Consider the following 15,293-nt stretch of genomic DNA (forward strand, 5'->3'; position numbering starts at 1 on the left):
AAAAAAATTATTGAAGAATCTTAAAATAACAGATAGTGCTTGTGATAAATACAACTGAAATTAGAATTACTGTTTATCTGGAGCCCTAAATTACCTTGTCTATTTTTCTTGGTCTAATAAAGATCTTTCTGGTTCTTCAAAGTCCCCCTATACTCTTGAAGGAGTACAGTGGGCAAATTTCTGGTAACTTCAAAGGCATTGATAAAGACAATCAGGCTGTACTACAGAGAAATCCTAATGGAATCAAACCAAGACACCAAGGTAACAAAGGACTAAACAGTTTCCTTTACTCCTTTTTTCCCCCTTTCTTAGGAATACAATTTTTTTCTTGAGGTAGTCTTTCATTTCCTTGGAGTCTCCAGGGAATGTGAACCTCAGCTTTGCAAATTCATTTGTGCTAGCTATTCTTGTTATGGATTTTCTATGAATCTACCTGTGTTGGAATTTCCTCACTTAAAAAATAACCTGAAAAAGGAATCTCTCCCATGGGATTTAGTTCTGAAAATAGCTGAGCTCATATCTGTTAAAGCACTTCAGTGTGGGCTGTAGTTAAGCCCTGTGAACGTGCTCATGAATCCAAATACTTGTAGGCAAGTTTTACAGGTCTTTAATCATGTGTCTGTATTTCAGGTCCTAGAGAACCTTAGGCTTGGTTAGCTGTAGGATGAAGAATTGCCCTTGTAGGGGTTAGCAGGCATTTCAGCGCTTTGTCAGATGGCTCAAAACCTGAGAGTCCTGTCAATGCTCTGTATAAGGAAAGAGGAAAAAACAGAAAACCTCTGGGAAGCTTGGAACAACACAGTGGTTAATGCTTGTAATTCTCTCTCCCTCAAATTAATTAGAAATCCAGATGATGATGAGAAGCCATGGTGTTACATCATGAAAGACAACAGTTTGTCTTGGGAGTATTGTGACATTCCAACTTGTGGTATGTAAAGGCTTTCTTAAAATCCATGTTATGAATGAATGAAGAAGACTTATTGATACTACAACAAGCTTTCACAGTATAATTTTAAATGTTCTACTGTTCCCAGGAGTGTTTAATACTTTATCGTTTGCAGTAAATCAAATGACAACAAGCTTCTTTTGCATTTTTTGGAGTTGTGATAGAATCTATGATTCTTGTCCTGAAATAGCAGTAGTGTCGTACTACTGTTTTCAGTCACAGTAATGCCAATATCCCTGAATTTTCTGCTAGAACAGGCAAAGTGTCAGAAATGATTGATGCTTTGGTACAAACTGTCATCACTCTGGGGATTCTGGGCCCAGAGAAGGGAATGGGCCCATGTGAGCAATGAAAAATGCAATCTGCATGCTGAAGATGTATGAGACACAGTATTTAATTCCAAAACCGAAAGATTCTGCTCTTCCCCTCAAATAATATTTACCTGTTATAATGTTGAAGCCAAAATTTATAATTTGAAAAGTTGGTTTATAATATGTTGCTTTTGTGGTTCTAAAGCATTTGATAGATGATATTAACACAAATGCCTTGGTCCTTGCTATCCCAATTTCAAAGCTCAGTCCAGAATCAAAAAACGAAGATGTGATGTATCATGCAATAACGGGAAGATTGTATTTGTACTGGTAAATGAAACAGTGTCTGGGAACATTCATAAGTGCATTTAAATTACACTAGTACATGTGTAGCTGTGTTGGGAATAGGCATAGCTTCTGTCTTGCAAGTCTCCTGAGGAACTGAATAAAATTCAGTTTTATGTGAATGTTTCAGGATAGTGTTCAGCCTGGAGAAGAGAAGGCTCCAGGAAGACCTTACAGAACCTTTCACTACCTAAAGGGGGTGACGAGAACTGGAGAGGGACTTTTTACAAGGACCTGTAGTGACAGGACAAGGGATAATGGCTTTAAACTGACAGAGGGTAGATTTATATTGAATATTAGGAGGAAATTCTTTACTGAGAGATTAGTGAGACACTAGAACAGGTTGATCAAAGAAACTGTGGGTGCCCCATCCCTGGAAGTGTCCATGGCTAGTTTGGATGGGGCTTTTAGCAGTTTGGTCTAGTGGAAGGTGTCATTGCCCATGACAGGAAGGTTGGAACAAGATGACTTTGAAGGTCCCTTTCAACTTGAACCATTTTGTGATTGCACAATTTAATGAATCTTTCTTTTAAAAACATCTTTAAAAGTTACAGTCCTCAGAAATCAAAAGGATTTATAGTCTGATGCCATATCCCTTCCTATCTCAGCAAGCAGGGAAAGGAGGCCACCAGTTCCAGACAAGGTAGAGATGTACGCAGTTACCAAAAGACCGTGTGGGAGAAGACATAAAAAAAGAAACTTTGTGAGACCTAGGATTGTCGGGGGATCTTCCTCTCTGCCTGGATCTCATCCCTGGACAGCAGCTATATATATTGGAGACAGTTTCTGCGGTGGAAGCCTCATTCAGACTTGTTGGGTTGTGTCAGCAGCACACTGCTTTGCTAACAGGTAAACTGGCCCCTGGACGTGACAGTGGGCCCTCACAACAAACCTGAACTGAAACAAGTAAGAAAGAAGATGAGGTTATAAAAGGCCAATGTCTCAAAAGAAATTTCTGGCAATTTGGATGCTGTTAATGAGCTAAAAAATAGCTTGGAGTTCTATAGTCTCATAAGCCCTTATCTGGTTCCTTAAGTAGTCTCAAAAAGCTAAATGAACTGACTGAAGGAAAAAGGTAGGGTGAAGGAGGACATAGAATGGGAATTTGCACATTCAAGAACCTGCAGGGAGGTAGAAGTATTTTGGTTCTTCTCAGGTACCTTTTCAAATGTTTATGCCTATTTTGAGATATAACAGAGGTAACTATGCTCACTGCTGTGTTTTGTTCAAAAAGGCTGAGGCAGCCAAGCAATGATTTATTGGAGACAATAAATTACCGTTGGTTGACACAAATAGAGTGGACTGAGCTTTACAAAAAGCCACAGGGAAGAAAAAAACCTTTTGAGTCTGATTTTCTTAAGAGATGGGTTTTTTTTCTCCTGTGGGACAGGGGAGAAAATATTGACTATAGGATGTTCTTACTTTATTGTAAATACTTAATGTTCTACAAATGTTGAACACTTTCCCTGATTTCAATTTGATCACATTGAAGGGGAAAATATTACATCGTTTCATACCTATTGTTCCTTTGCATAGTAAAGAAGCCAAGAGAAATAGAAACCTTGTGCCAGAATACATACACTGATAGCTTGTAGAGCTAATAATACCACTGTGAATGCTGTACTGAAGCATTTGGAGCTTAAGCCACAATGCATTTGTTTTTCAAATGTTGTGAAATAGCTACTAACTTTGGCAGCTATTCAGGACATTTCCACCCACTTCCAGCTGCTGGTTTGGTACATACAGATTTTCCATAATTACTGCATTGTAATTTGCTCTCCTCTGTTTGTTTAGTACCTCTGGTAATCACAATTCCAACTGTTTTCCACTAGGCGACAATAGATACCTGTACAGCTCAATTATTTCTTTTTTTTTTTTCCTTTCCTGTAACCCTTCCTGTTGTATTTCTTTTTCTGAATCAGCCGTTTGTAAATCATTGTAGAACCATTCAGTGCTTCTAAAATCTGTGCAAACTTCCACTCTGTCTTACAGGCCCAGAATTTGATTTGCAAGGAGGCTAGTTTACTACTGCAAAAACACTGAGAAAATCATGGCCTTACATACTGATCAAAGAACAATTTTATCGTCCTCTTGTATTCCAGTAATACAAAATAGACATTGCCTTTCCCTTTATTAACCTTAAGCATAGTTCTTGTTGAAGGTTTGCTGCTGGCTCTTTGCATTGCAATGAGCCAGAGTCTCTTAGAATCATAGAATAGAATCATAGAATCATAGAATTAACTGGGTTGGAAGAGACCTTTGAGATCATCAAGTCCAACCCTTGATCCAACCCCACTGTGATTACCAGATCATGGCACTCAGTGCCACACCCAGCCTCATCTTAAAAACCTCCAGGGATGGTGAATCCACCACCTCTCTGGGCAGCCCATTCCAATGCCTGATCACTCTCTCTGTAAAGAACTTTATAATATCCAACCTAAACCTCCCCTGACAGAGCTTAAGCCCATGCCCTCTTGTCCTATTGCTGATTGCCTGGGAGAAGAGACCAACCCCCACCTGGCTACAGCCTCCTTTCAGGGAGTTGTAGAGAGTGATGAGGTCACCCCTGAGCCTCCTCTTCTCCAGACTAAACAACCCCAGCTCCCTCAGCCTCTCCTCACAGGACTTGTGCTCAAGTCCCTTCACCAGCCTCGTTGCTCTTCTCTGGACCCGCTCCAGCACCTCAATATCCTTCCTGAACTGAGGGGCCCAGAGCTGAACACAATACTCCAGGTGTGGCCTCACCAACGCAGAGTACAGGGGAAGGATCACTTCCCTGCTCCTGCTGGCCACACTGTTCCTGATCCAGTCCAGGATATCATTGGCCTTCTTGGCCACCTGGGCACACTGCTGGCTCATGTTCGGCCTCCTGTCAATCAGCACCCCCAGATCCCTTTCCACCTGACTGGTCTCCAGCCACTCTGAGCCCAGCTTGTAGCGCTGCAGAGGTTTCCTCTAAGTCCTCAACTGCAGGGAAACTGCAGAGATGTTAACCAGTCTGCATCCATGCATAATGTGTGACAGCAGATATTTCCTAGTGCACTGGATAACAAAACATATGAGAGGTCCAATGTCAAAGACGCTAACTAAATTCATTGTAGAATTAAATTGCAGATTGAATTGGTTTTAAAACAAGACTGAATTGGTTTTAAAACAAGAGTAGATTGTGAATTCTGTTGCTTTCAAAGATAGAGAATGTATTGTTGTCCCCAAACACTGATGATTTCCTGATTATTCCCAAATGTCCCTTACTTCCCAAGTGCTGTACTTACTGGTCCTTATCAGTTTTCTGTCCTAGAACACTGAGTATGAGAGGACTATGATCATTTTTAAAGAAAAAACTGATAGTTGAGAAAGATAATGTGAATTGCAAAAACTGTGTTCTCCTTGGGTTGTGGTGTTTCCCATTAGATCCATGTGCTGTTGGAACCTTCCTTCACCAGATTGCTTTTGGTTCTGGACAAGAGATTTAACATAGATAAATCTAATCTCAGAGCAGAAGTGGTGATATCTTTTAGGTAGAGGCTGCCTGGATGTTCCTGAGTCGCCAGTGTGCCAGCACCTTTCAAATCTTGGCCCATGCCTGTTAATTTTTCAGGAGACTGGTTTCCCAGAGAAATGAGATATCCACCACTGACTCATCTTTTGATCCCTCCTTTCTTTCTCCATAATTTTTGTATTCATTGGCAAAGTCTGGTTGAGGTTGACTCAGTTAAGTTTCTAGAACAAGAAGAGCTTAGAGCCCCCAACGATGCTTGTTAGCCAGACAGCAGCTGAGCAGCAGTGCCTGTGCTTGCCTTTCCCTTCTGTCAAGAAGCAGCAGCCTTTCATGAAGCTAATCAGGACCCAAAAAGCCTGGGTCTCACTGTAACATTAGTTATCTTTTTCCTTGCTCTCAGTAGGCAGGAAGCCTGGGAAACAGGTCAAGGCATTAGGGCAGGGTAAATAATGGACGTGGTGGGAGTCTGAGGTTATACCAGTTCACAGGATACACAGCCATTGGAAAATTGGCTGCATTTTTTCCTGTCAGTCACACAACTGCTTGTTCTTTCTTTTGTATTACAGCCCCCTAAAATCCACTATTAGAGTAGTTCTGGGTCAGCAAATATTTAATACGACGACTGATGTAACACAGACATTTGAAATAGAGAAATACATCTTGCATCCTGAGTATTCAGTGTTCAACCCTACTGAACATGACATTGGTGAGTATTTTTGTTCCTATGGTTTTATTTTCTGTACGGTCAGTTTCAAGTTTAGTTGGTGTGTTAAAAACTGCCTTTCTAGTGAAAAAATCATAGGTACTAGGAGAGGCTTTTGATTCCAGAGGTTCTTAGTATTACCAGAGTTATAACAGCATCTGAAAGCTAGACAAATTCACATGGAAAAATAAATTGCAAATTTAAAATAATTATGATAATTAGCCTTTGGAGCAATTTACCTAGATGTGTGGCAGATTCATCATCACTTCAAGTCTTTGTGAGATTAGGCATTTTTTCAACTGAACCAGAAACTGTGGGCTTGATGCAGGAATTACTTGGTAAAATTCTATTGTCTGTATTGTATAAAGGATCTGACTAGATGAATATAATAACCCCATCTGCTCTGAAAATCTGTGTTACTAAGAATCATTTTTTACACTGAGATAGGTTTAAAAATTGGCTGTCTTATCAGTCAGAAGTTAAATGCCCTTCTGATTGACCTTACAATATTAGTCAGAATGACAATGGAACAGCAACTCACTCCTTATTTTCCGATCTGCTCTTGTGAAAGGTGGCACATCACCCCAGGGTATCAAGCTGTGTGAGCACGTTTTCTCTGAAACTGTAATAGATTGACATTAGGAATATTTTAGGTCAGGCGTGTACTGGTTTTTTGCACCCAGATGGTGAATATTTTCTGAATGCAGGAAGCATTCAGATTCTGTGTTGGTGGGAGCTCTGTCACAGTGTACCAGATGAACTAGATTTGAGGCATCACTCTGTTCTGAAATACCCTGGTGTAAACCATCTCATATATAAACCACCTCATAGCCTTTTTAATTACTCTGAAATTTGGCATGCCTCACGAATTTGCAATGTCCAGGCTGAGGGAGAGCTGAACATGGAGGCCTAAGACGAGCCCAATTGCAAAAACAAACAAGCAGGCAGAAACTGGGGGAAAGATGTGGGGTCATGTTCTGTCCAGTCAGTGATTTTTACTGATGCAGCAGAAGAGTTGTTTCCTGCTGAACACTTTCCCAAGGGAAACAAACTACCACACAGGTGTTTGCTAGGAAGTTTGGGGTATTCAGAAACAGGCAGAGTTGGTGGGGAAGAGCAGGAAGGCAAGGAAAAACAAGCTGCTGAGTGTTGAAGCAAGGTTTGTGTGGGCTTCTCAGCCTGTGAGATACTCTCCCACCAAGGCCAAAAATTGTAATTGGTAGAGAAATAAGAATATCCAGTGGGATCACTCACTTTCCAACAGATGTGCTCACAAAACCCTGAGCTTCCAAAAGGCGTGATGGGAAGGTTTACGAGGTGTGTCCACGTTACCTCAGCTCTGTTCTCTTTGAGTGATGTGGCCAAACCAACATGCTGCCCTTGTTCCACCAAATACAAAGCCCCCTCCGCTGCTCCAAATGAAAGAGATTTGCTACAGGGGAAGCTGCTATAGGGTTTTGAAATCTTTCAGTATCGATCTCATGATGCTGCACAGCTTCATATTTACACTGTTTTCAGCCCCATGAGGGGTTAGTAAGGGTTTTTCAGAAGCTTGGTTTTGAAATATCCTGGCTTTTTATTCCTTTATTTTCAATATCTTGAATTTTGCTGAACTCAGGGATAACAGAGCATAAAATACACCGCCTCTTGGTGTAATTAATTTTTTAAATGGAATTGGAGTTAGGCCAGTGGCCAGTCTTTCAGAAGCAGTGAGTACTTGCACATCCCACTTATTTCAGCTGAAATTTGGGGATACGTCACTGTTATTTAACTATAAGGTGGGAGGATACATATGTATTTTCTATCTTTCCCTTTCTCTATAAAGGCAGTGAAGCAAAATGTGCTCAGTGAGCACAGCATAAAATAAATATTCCCACAAGGGGAGTAGCTGAATGTTTCAGCCTTCAATTTGCTGTGAAATCAGGTGCTGTTGAGATGAGTCTGTCTGTCTTTGATTGAAGTATCTTAATTAAGAGAGGCTTAGGGGATAATTAAATTTGTATCTGAGACCCATTGCTGCCAATCCCATTAAAGAAAGGGAACAGTCACTTTCTTCCTCTTGTATTTTCTGTTCTGCAGCTTTGATTAAGCTGAAGAAGAACGGCCAACGTTGTGCTGTCAAGTCCCAGTTTGTTCAGCCCATCTGCTTGCCGGAAAGTAACACTGTTTTCCCTGACCAGTTGAAATGTCAGATTTCTGGATGGGGACACAGGCATGAGAGTGAGTAAAGTGAGAGCTGGCGTCTGTAGAAAAAAAAAAGATATTAAAACATAATGCTCAAGTATATGCTATACAACTGAGACTTTGGTAAAATATTTTGCAAGGGACTTCTGGTCAGATTCTTTTTACCTGCCTTTAGATGTTTACAACATTTACATGTTGAACTTCCTTTATAGTCCTTAGAATTTGGAGTATAGTTCACTTGACCAAACATTTGCGTTGATTTTAGGATGAGATGAGCTATGAGCTAACTAGGTCTATGTGGACTGGGAGGGGAGCAGGTAGCTGCTTGTAGGTGCCAACAACCTGGCACCTTAGTCAAGTGAATCCTACCCCTGGTTTCTCCAGGTAGGTATCAAAGACTTCAAATCAAACACAATCAATTTACTAGTCTGTGATGCAGGGGATTTTTAAGAAACTTTGGAAACATCTGCTGGGGAGGGCTAGATAGACTTTGGGCTAAGAAGTGCTTACATCCAGCTTGAGAAAGGTGGGAAAGTCCATCCTATCCTTTTAGAGGAGGAATTTCAGGCTTATGAGGCTTGATCATGCTGCTTTGAGACAGAGACATCTGTAGACAGATGAGAAGGACTGAGGGGCTGGCTGCCTCATTTTGTTAAGAGATGTAGTATGAGCAAATGTTGTGCTGGTCTAAATGTGTCCTCTAAAGGCAAAAAGAAGTAATGGAGCCTTCGATAAATGAATGATTTATTACCTCATTTGGAAAGGGGCGAGGACAGCAGTGCCGGGGGACTGAGCCTCTAGGAAATGAGAGAATCCGAAGTGGATTAATGTCTGGACATGGCGTAGAGTCTGACTGGAGGATGAGAAAGATCACTATAAAGATTATTATGTTTTAAAGATATCCACAATATGATTACTGAGAGGTGTTATGTGTGTTTATATGCTGTATTGTGCCTTGTGTTTTCATGTTATTGACAATCTATAAAAATGATTTGCTTTTCCTCTCTGTGATTTTTTAAAAGATATAACTGGTTATTCAGATGTCCTGCAAGAATCACTGGTTCCACTTATTCCTGAGGAGAAGTGCAGAAGTCCTGAAATTTATGGAACAGAACTCACTGAAAATATGTTCTGTGCTGGCTACTTTGATAGCAAATCTGATGCTTGCCAGGTAATGCTGTGAGTCATCTCTAGGCAGAAGACAGAAATGTATATTATGGCCAGAAATGTTGCAGTGTTACAATTAATACTTTTGATATTACGGTATGCCTAAAGAAAAGAAAAGTTTCTAAAGAAAAGAAATGTTCCTAAAGAAAAGAACCTTAGGTGGCTGCACTCTTTGCTTCCACCTTTATTTTTTAAGCTGTTCCATGTCAATTAAGAAGAGCTACAGGTAAGCTATGTTATATTCCTCCTACCTTCGCAAAAGGCAGTGGCAATGCACTGGATGTGTTGCTTTAGCTCCTGGCCGAGCCTGCAAGTGGTGGCAATGGTTTGCTGGCCAGCTGGCAGAGATGTGCTGGCAGGACAACCAGCACTAACCTGTGTGGAGCCAACTCCCTGAGCTGCTGCCTCTTGCCTGAGGGGAAATAAGGACATCTGGGTAGGAGGTGAGGAGCAGTCTTGAAGTTTGGAGAAGGAAGGAGTTGAGGTTTCTACACTGCATGGGACTGAATGGTGTAGAACATCAGTCAATTGGAAACTGTGGTATGTAACCTCAGTCCTTCTGAGGTTCCATACCTCACAGGTTACATGATCTGGAACGATCTTGTGCTCTTACTGCTTCGCATCCATGCTCACACAGATGCAGGCTCTTACTGCTCTGAATTATGTCATAGCTTGGACCTGAATAAGGATGCAGAAGTGTTGTGGTAATGGATGAAACTTTTTAAAATGAAGGATTAGATATTATTCCTCACATAAAACTTCAGATTTTATATTCAGTTCATTTTGAAGGGGGAGGGTTGTGCTGTATCAGCATAAATTTGTGAAAAGGCAGCACACAGCTAATAGTTGGCAGTGAGATTAAGTGCAGCAAAGAATATCATGCATAATGGATGCTGGAAGCCCTATAGCCCCATATATATGTCGTAAACCTATCCAAAAAAGGGTGTCAAGAGTGAAATGGCAGCAGCCAGCAGTGGCTCAAGATTTCCAAGCCAAGGCTGAGGACTGATGGTAGTTGCTGGCTGCAAGTGTTCATATTATAGCCTGGAAACTACCCTGCTTGCTCACCTTTCCTTGCCTTACCCAGGAAGTGCAAACTCAAAAGGCAGGATGACAGCTGATTCTCACTCCCCATCCTGGAAAAACAGAGATTAGGAATGAGAGGGAGAAAGAAGAAAAAAGAGGGAAGGAGAAAGGAGCTGCACGAAAATGAGTGGTCTGGAGAGAATTGCAAAATATGAGAAAGAGTGATTTAGAGTCACAGATGTTGCTGAAGAACAGTGCTCGTGACATGAAATCGTTATTAGTGACTCAATAATTAATTTTTTCCCTGTTGTCAGACTTGTAGCTTGATCTGAGGAGAAATAGTGTAGACCTCTTAATGTCACAACAGATGTAGCTGACCTCCAGGCTTTCTCAATGTACTCTTAGGGTATTAACCTGTAAACCACGTGTTTTGTATAAAAGTATTTCAAGATCAAGAAATGCCAAGCAGATATTGTGGTTTTGCTTCATTATTTTTAAAAGATTTTCTTGGAAACTTTTTTTTAATCAGTGCACTGACACCAAAATTTCAATCAATTTGTGGAAAATAAGCAAGATTCTGAGAAGTCAGTTGATCTCAGGTGCAGGAGTTCATTTGATGTCCATCATTTATCACAGAAATCTCTTTGTGTAAAGGCATCACAATTTTCCTATGTATTTAGCTTTCAAGGAATTTTCTTTTGAAATAGGAAAAAAATATATTTCTCCTTCCTCTTAAATAAGAGTGGTGACTCTTTCACCAGTACTATTTACTGGTACAGATTTTTCATTTCTAACATTTTAATTTCTTCAGAAAGTCTGTCTAAGAGTAATAGTAATAAAAACCCATGTCCGGAATGTTTGCAAGGTTTAAAATCAGTAAAAGTGTTCCAAATTCATCCTTGCTGTAGTGTAGTTTGGGCTGATTTTTGGTTTATGGTTTTAATGACAAGGTAAATGCTCAGCAGCCTCAAATTCAACAGATGCCAAACCCCCATATGCCACATAAAATTACAGCATCCCACAGTCACATGGAAAAGTGTGTCTATATGCAACACCTTTCTTTGAAAACTCTCACCTTCTCTAACAGTTGCAATAAACTGCATCAAGAAATTCTTCAAATACACCCGTGTAACCCATCCATACAGTGCTGATATTACAGCATAGTGCCAATCCTCAGAGACTTGCTTACTCCCATTGAAAGTGATCTCAGTCAACTATGATTTTCAGGAGGTGTCTGAATCTAAAAGAATTTCCTGTTTTTAAACAAAATCTGATATCTGATCAATTTCCTATTTTTAAGCAAAATCTGATACTTTTGTTCAATGTGTAATTAAAAAAATCCACCATTACATATGACTTAAGCTTTCTATAACAAAACTTCAGTACACTGATGATTCCTTTTTTTTTTTTTTTCTTTTTTTTTAGCTTAAATCCCATGTGCAAATATTTCCAGTTTAGGACTTTCCCAAACTGATCTTTTTCTGACTGCTTTCTATCAATTGAGATAATCTCTGTTTGCTTTTAATACAGGGAGATTCTGGTGGACCGTTGGCCTGTGAGCAAAATGAAATATCTTACCTCTATGGAGTTATCAGCTGGGGAGATGGCTGTGGCAGAGTCAACAAACCTGGAGTATACACACGAGTGACAAACTATGTAAACTGGATTAATGAGAAAATAGCCCCCCGAAAAACTAGTTGAACAGTTAGATATGTTAATATTTGAAGCAGGGTTCAGGAGTCTTTTGGTTTCATTAAAGTGGCATAAGTATTTTATTATAAGCTGTTGTGAAAACTGTCATGGTAATTCATAGCAATTCCAAGCCAAACCACCAAAAGTAGGCCTGCTCCATCTGATGTCAGCAGCCTTGATCTAGAATTCTGGGGCTGTGGATTGCTCAAGGTACATGACTGTCTTTATTTGTCTTACTAAATACACAACCCCAAACATGTTGAGACGGTGCACAAAAATCTACAACTCTCTGTCTGCTTGGTGGATTACAAAAAAAGTGATTTGATGTGTTTATGCAGTTTCTGGTGGAGCTGTCATCTCCCAAACCCACCTATAACAACACTGTACTTGTATTCTCGGATGAGATAGAAAAATAAATAGGAGGAGCATCAAAAATGAAATTCCCTCTCCCTCAGAAGTCATCTCTTGGAAGTTCAGGTCAAGAGACACCAATAGAATAATGTAGGTAAAGCTGCTCCTCAGCTAACTGCAACAAACCAGTTCTGGGGAAAAAACCAAGAGGGTTTAGGTTTTGTTTCAACCAAACACGCAAGCATATTTTTGTATTAACACATCACTATGTTCCACTGATGTAAAATCAGGATGTCTCAGAGCTCTGCTGAATCTGGTGTGCAATTTTTCAGCAAGGTCAATGCAACACCTCCTGAGAGGTCAGCATTTCTTGCTGAAAAATATTGGAAGTTGGAGCACCTGATTTAGGCTGATGCAACCTTTTCCAGACTGTGGTCTGCTCCTTGCCCTGAGGATAGCAATGGAAATACTTTACCTTGAAGAGAAATCCCTAAGAGTTTCTTTAATCTGACAGTGTTTTGAAGATGTTTTAGATTTTTGTACTAACAGGTTGTTTAGCTGTTTAGGTAATTTAGAAAGGAGGTTTCTCTTAACAGATTTTTCAACTGGATGGCTGGGGGAGCAGCTTGAAATTTTCCTTGGGGATTTGGTGATAGCATAAACCACAGGCCTTGCTGTCATGGTCTGTGGAATTGTTACGGGAACAATCAAAGAAATTATTAAAACATATACCTGTTTAAAGGCCATGGACCCAGCTGTGTTAGCAAAAAAAATTATTCAACAACAACAACAACAACAAAATCTGACAAAGAATGGAAAATTCCATCTGCGTCTGCATCTGTTCTGTGACTTCAGTTTCACTTTGAAATTAATATCCATCCATACTGTGCATACCTTTGATCCTCTGGTTTTGTGTTATATGTGTTCTTTTGGCCTTCTGTTGCATTAAAGAAGGCGGCTGTTTGATTGGAAAGGTGATAGACTTGTGTTTCTGACAATTTGTGTAGAGTTTTTTAGCTATCCTGTTTTCAAAATCTATGCTGCTTGTATCACTACACAACACCACCAATACAATAACACATTTTTAAAAAGTATATTGAATGGTCTGTTTTCTGCCCTCAAAGGTCTAAATAGCAAATCTCCATTTGATACTGTAACACTTTGAATGCATTAAAATGAATTTGTGGCTTTCAAAGCAGCCTGTTTGTCCACTGTTACTGCACTGACTCCATGGAACTAAATTAAAAAACATTTGAGCATTGGCTGTATGGTGACTAGCACTGTATTAAATGCACAAAACCACAGTAGGGGTGACAAGGAAACGACCAGGTTGTGAGATGTCCTTGCCTGACCTCTCATACCCCTGACATCAGTCACACGCCTCCGGGGGACTCCAGCACCTTCTGCTTTCTTTTTGTTGAGCATTACCCCATGGAAACTCATCTTCCATAGTTTTCACTGCCTTGCAGTGGTTAAAATGAAAGTCTAACTTATATGTACTAGTGAAATTTTATCTGATATTTTTCCTAACTTTATACTGAAATTGAATTGGAATGCAAAGCCAGATGAACAAACACTTCCCTAATTCATTACGAAACACACTTAGAGATGGTTTTATTAAATTGTATGTTATTCCATGCAAACTGACTGATTAAAAGGAAAGAAATAAATGCAAACATCTAAACCCCCCTTCTATTATGCTATTGAAAGAAAAATGTGCTGTGGTGCTGTTCAAAAAAGCTGAAGAACTAATTACCATCAAATAAGATGCAGTAGGAGTATTTTTGGAATAATGGACTCTAATTAGTCCATTGCTCTTGGAAATAAATCTGAGGACATCATTAACACATCTTATTCTATTAATTGTAGCTGCTCTGGGCTTGATGTAAGCGTGGTGTTATCTCGTGACAGTTGCACTGCAAAGAGGAAAAAAAAAAGAGAGAAGATTATTTTTATCTGGGCTACTTGGCTGCATGTCTTCTGGGAGCCAGGGAGAGCTGTAATTACGCTTTTGAAAAGTGAGAATTGGGCGTTATAAGGAAGGTGCGGGAAGGGGGTGCTTCGGCCGGCCCCGCTCCGCGAGGGAAATCCGGTCCGGGCTTTGCGGCCGGCCGGGCTCGGGGCAGCCCGGGGCGGGTCAGCGGCAAAACCCGGAGCGGGGCTGCCCCGCCGGGCGGCCGCAAAACCCGGAGCCGGATCGGAGCGGGGGGTCCCGCCCGGAGCGGATCCACCGAGGCGGCCCGAGCCGGGCTGCGACGCTCCCGATGAGCCGTCCCGCGCCTGCCGCTCTGAAACCCTGGAGAAAATACTACTACTACTACTACTAATTAAAAAAAACCCCAAACCCACAAACAGACCAAAACCGCCCGCAGAGTAAAATACGTGAACAAAGGAGCAGTGAAAGGGTTCCCGGGACCCCCTTTCCCCTGCGAGCGGTGGGGCCGGGCAGTGCCGCGCCGCCCGCGCGGGGCCCTCCGAAAGCTATTTTGGAAGTGACCCCTCGGGCGGCCGGAGCGCGGGGCGGGCGCAGCGAGCCGGCGCAGCTGTCCGGAATCATGACTGAAGATGACGGATTCCGTGGTGGTGGAGGGTCACGTCAAGTTGAGAGACGGAAAAAAGGTCCCCGCTCCCAGCGCCCCTTCGGCCCCGCGGGGCCGGGGGTCCCCGACCGACGCTTCTTTCCCCCGAGGGGAGAGAGCCCGCTCTCCCCTCCCCTGCCCGGCCCTGGCTAACCCTGTCCCTTTGCCTCTCGTTGCAGTGGAAGAACAGGTGGCTGGTGCTGCGCAAGCCCTCCCCGGTGGCAGGTAAGAGGGGACCCGGGCTGGGGGGAGGCAGGGCCGGAGTGTCCCTCCTCCTCCTCGTCCCGGCAGTGGGGGACAGGGCTGGGGGCCCTTGGGGCTCGCAGGGCTCCCCTCGGGGTGCGCACCAAAAGTTGTGGTTGGGCTCTCCAAGAGTTGTGTCCGGCCTCGCGGCGAGCTCCTGCGCAGGCTAAAAACAACGGGAAAAGTGACTTTCCAAAGCAGAACCATTGGGTTTGCTGCCCGTTTAAAATGGAAATTCCCCGCACCC

General features: G+C 41.8%; 2 protein-coding genes across 5 annotated transcripts in view; both read left to right on the forward strand.

Moving 5' to 3' along the window:
* Nucleotides 1-12,109, forward strand: part of HGFAC (HGF activator) — a 41,840-nt gene extending 29,731 nt beyond the window's left edge. The window contains exons 9-14 of the mRNA XM_027891454.1: nucleotides 843-928; nucleotides 2,211-2,451; nucleotides 5,668-5,807; nucleotides 7,884-8,024; nucleotides 9,011-9,159; nucleotides 11,712-12,109. Of these exons, the coding sequence (XP_027747255.1) occupies nucleotides 843-928; nucleotides 2,211-2,451; nucleotides 5,668-5,807; nucleotides 7,884-8,024; nucleotides 9,011-9,159; nucleotides 11,712-11,882 (928 nt within the window). The 3' untranslated portion in view covers nucleotides 11,883-12,109. The remainder of the gene's footprint in view (nucleotides 1-842; nucleotides 929-2,210; nucleotides 2,452-5,667; nucleotides 5,808-7,883; nucleotides 8,025-9,010; nucleotides 9,160-11,711) is intronic.
* Nucleotides 12,110-14,740: 2,631 nt separating this feature from the next.
* DOK7 (docking protein 7) overlaps nucleotides 14,741-15,293 on the forward strand; it is a 58,254-nt gene continuing 57,701 nt past the window's right edge. For all 4 annotated transcript variants that reach the window (XM_027891386.1, XM_027891388.1, XM_027891387.1 and 1 more), the window contains exons 1-2: nucleotides 14,741-14,843; nucleotides 14,983-15,028. In XM_027891386.1, coding sequence (XP_027747187.1) covers nucleotides 14,790-14,843; nucleotides 14,983-15,028 — 100 coding nt within the window. In that variant the 5' untranslated portion in view covers nucleotides 14,741-14,789. The remainder of the gene's footprint in view (nucleotides 14,844-14,982; nucleotides 15,029-15,293) is intronic.

The sequence above is a fragment of the Empidonax traillii genome, unplaced genomic scaffold, assembly GCF_003031625.1.
Source record: "Empidonax traillii isolate 1590-97213 ecotype Southwest subspecies unplaced genomic scaffold, ASM303162v1 scaffold321:size1084243, whole genome shotgun sequence".
NCBI classification, from domain to species: Eukaryota; Metazoa; Chordata; class Aves; order Passeriformes; family Tyrannidae; genus Empidonax; species Empidonax traillii.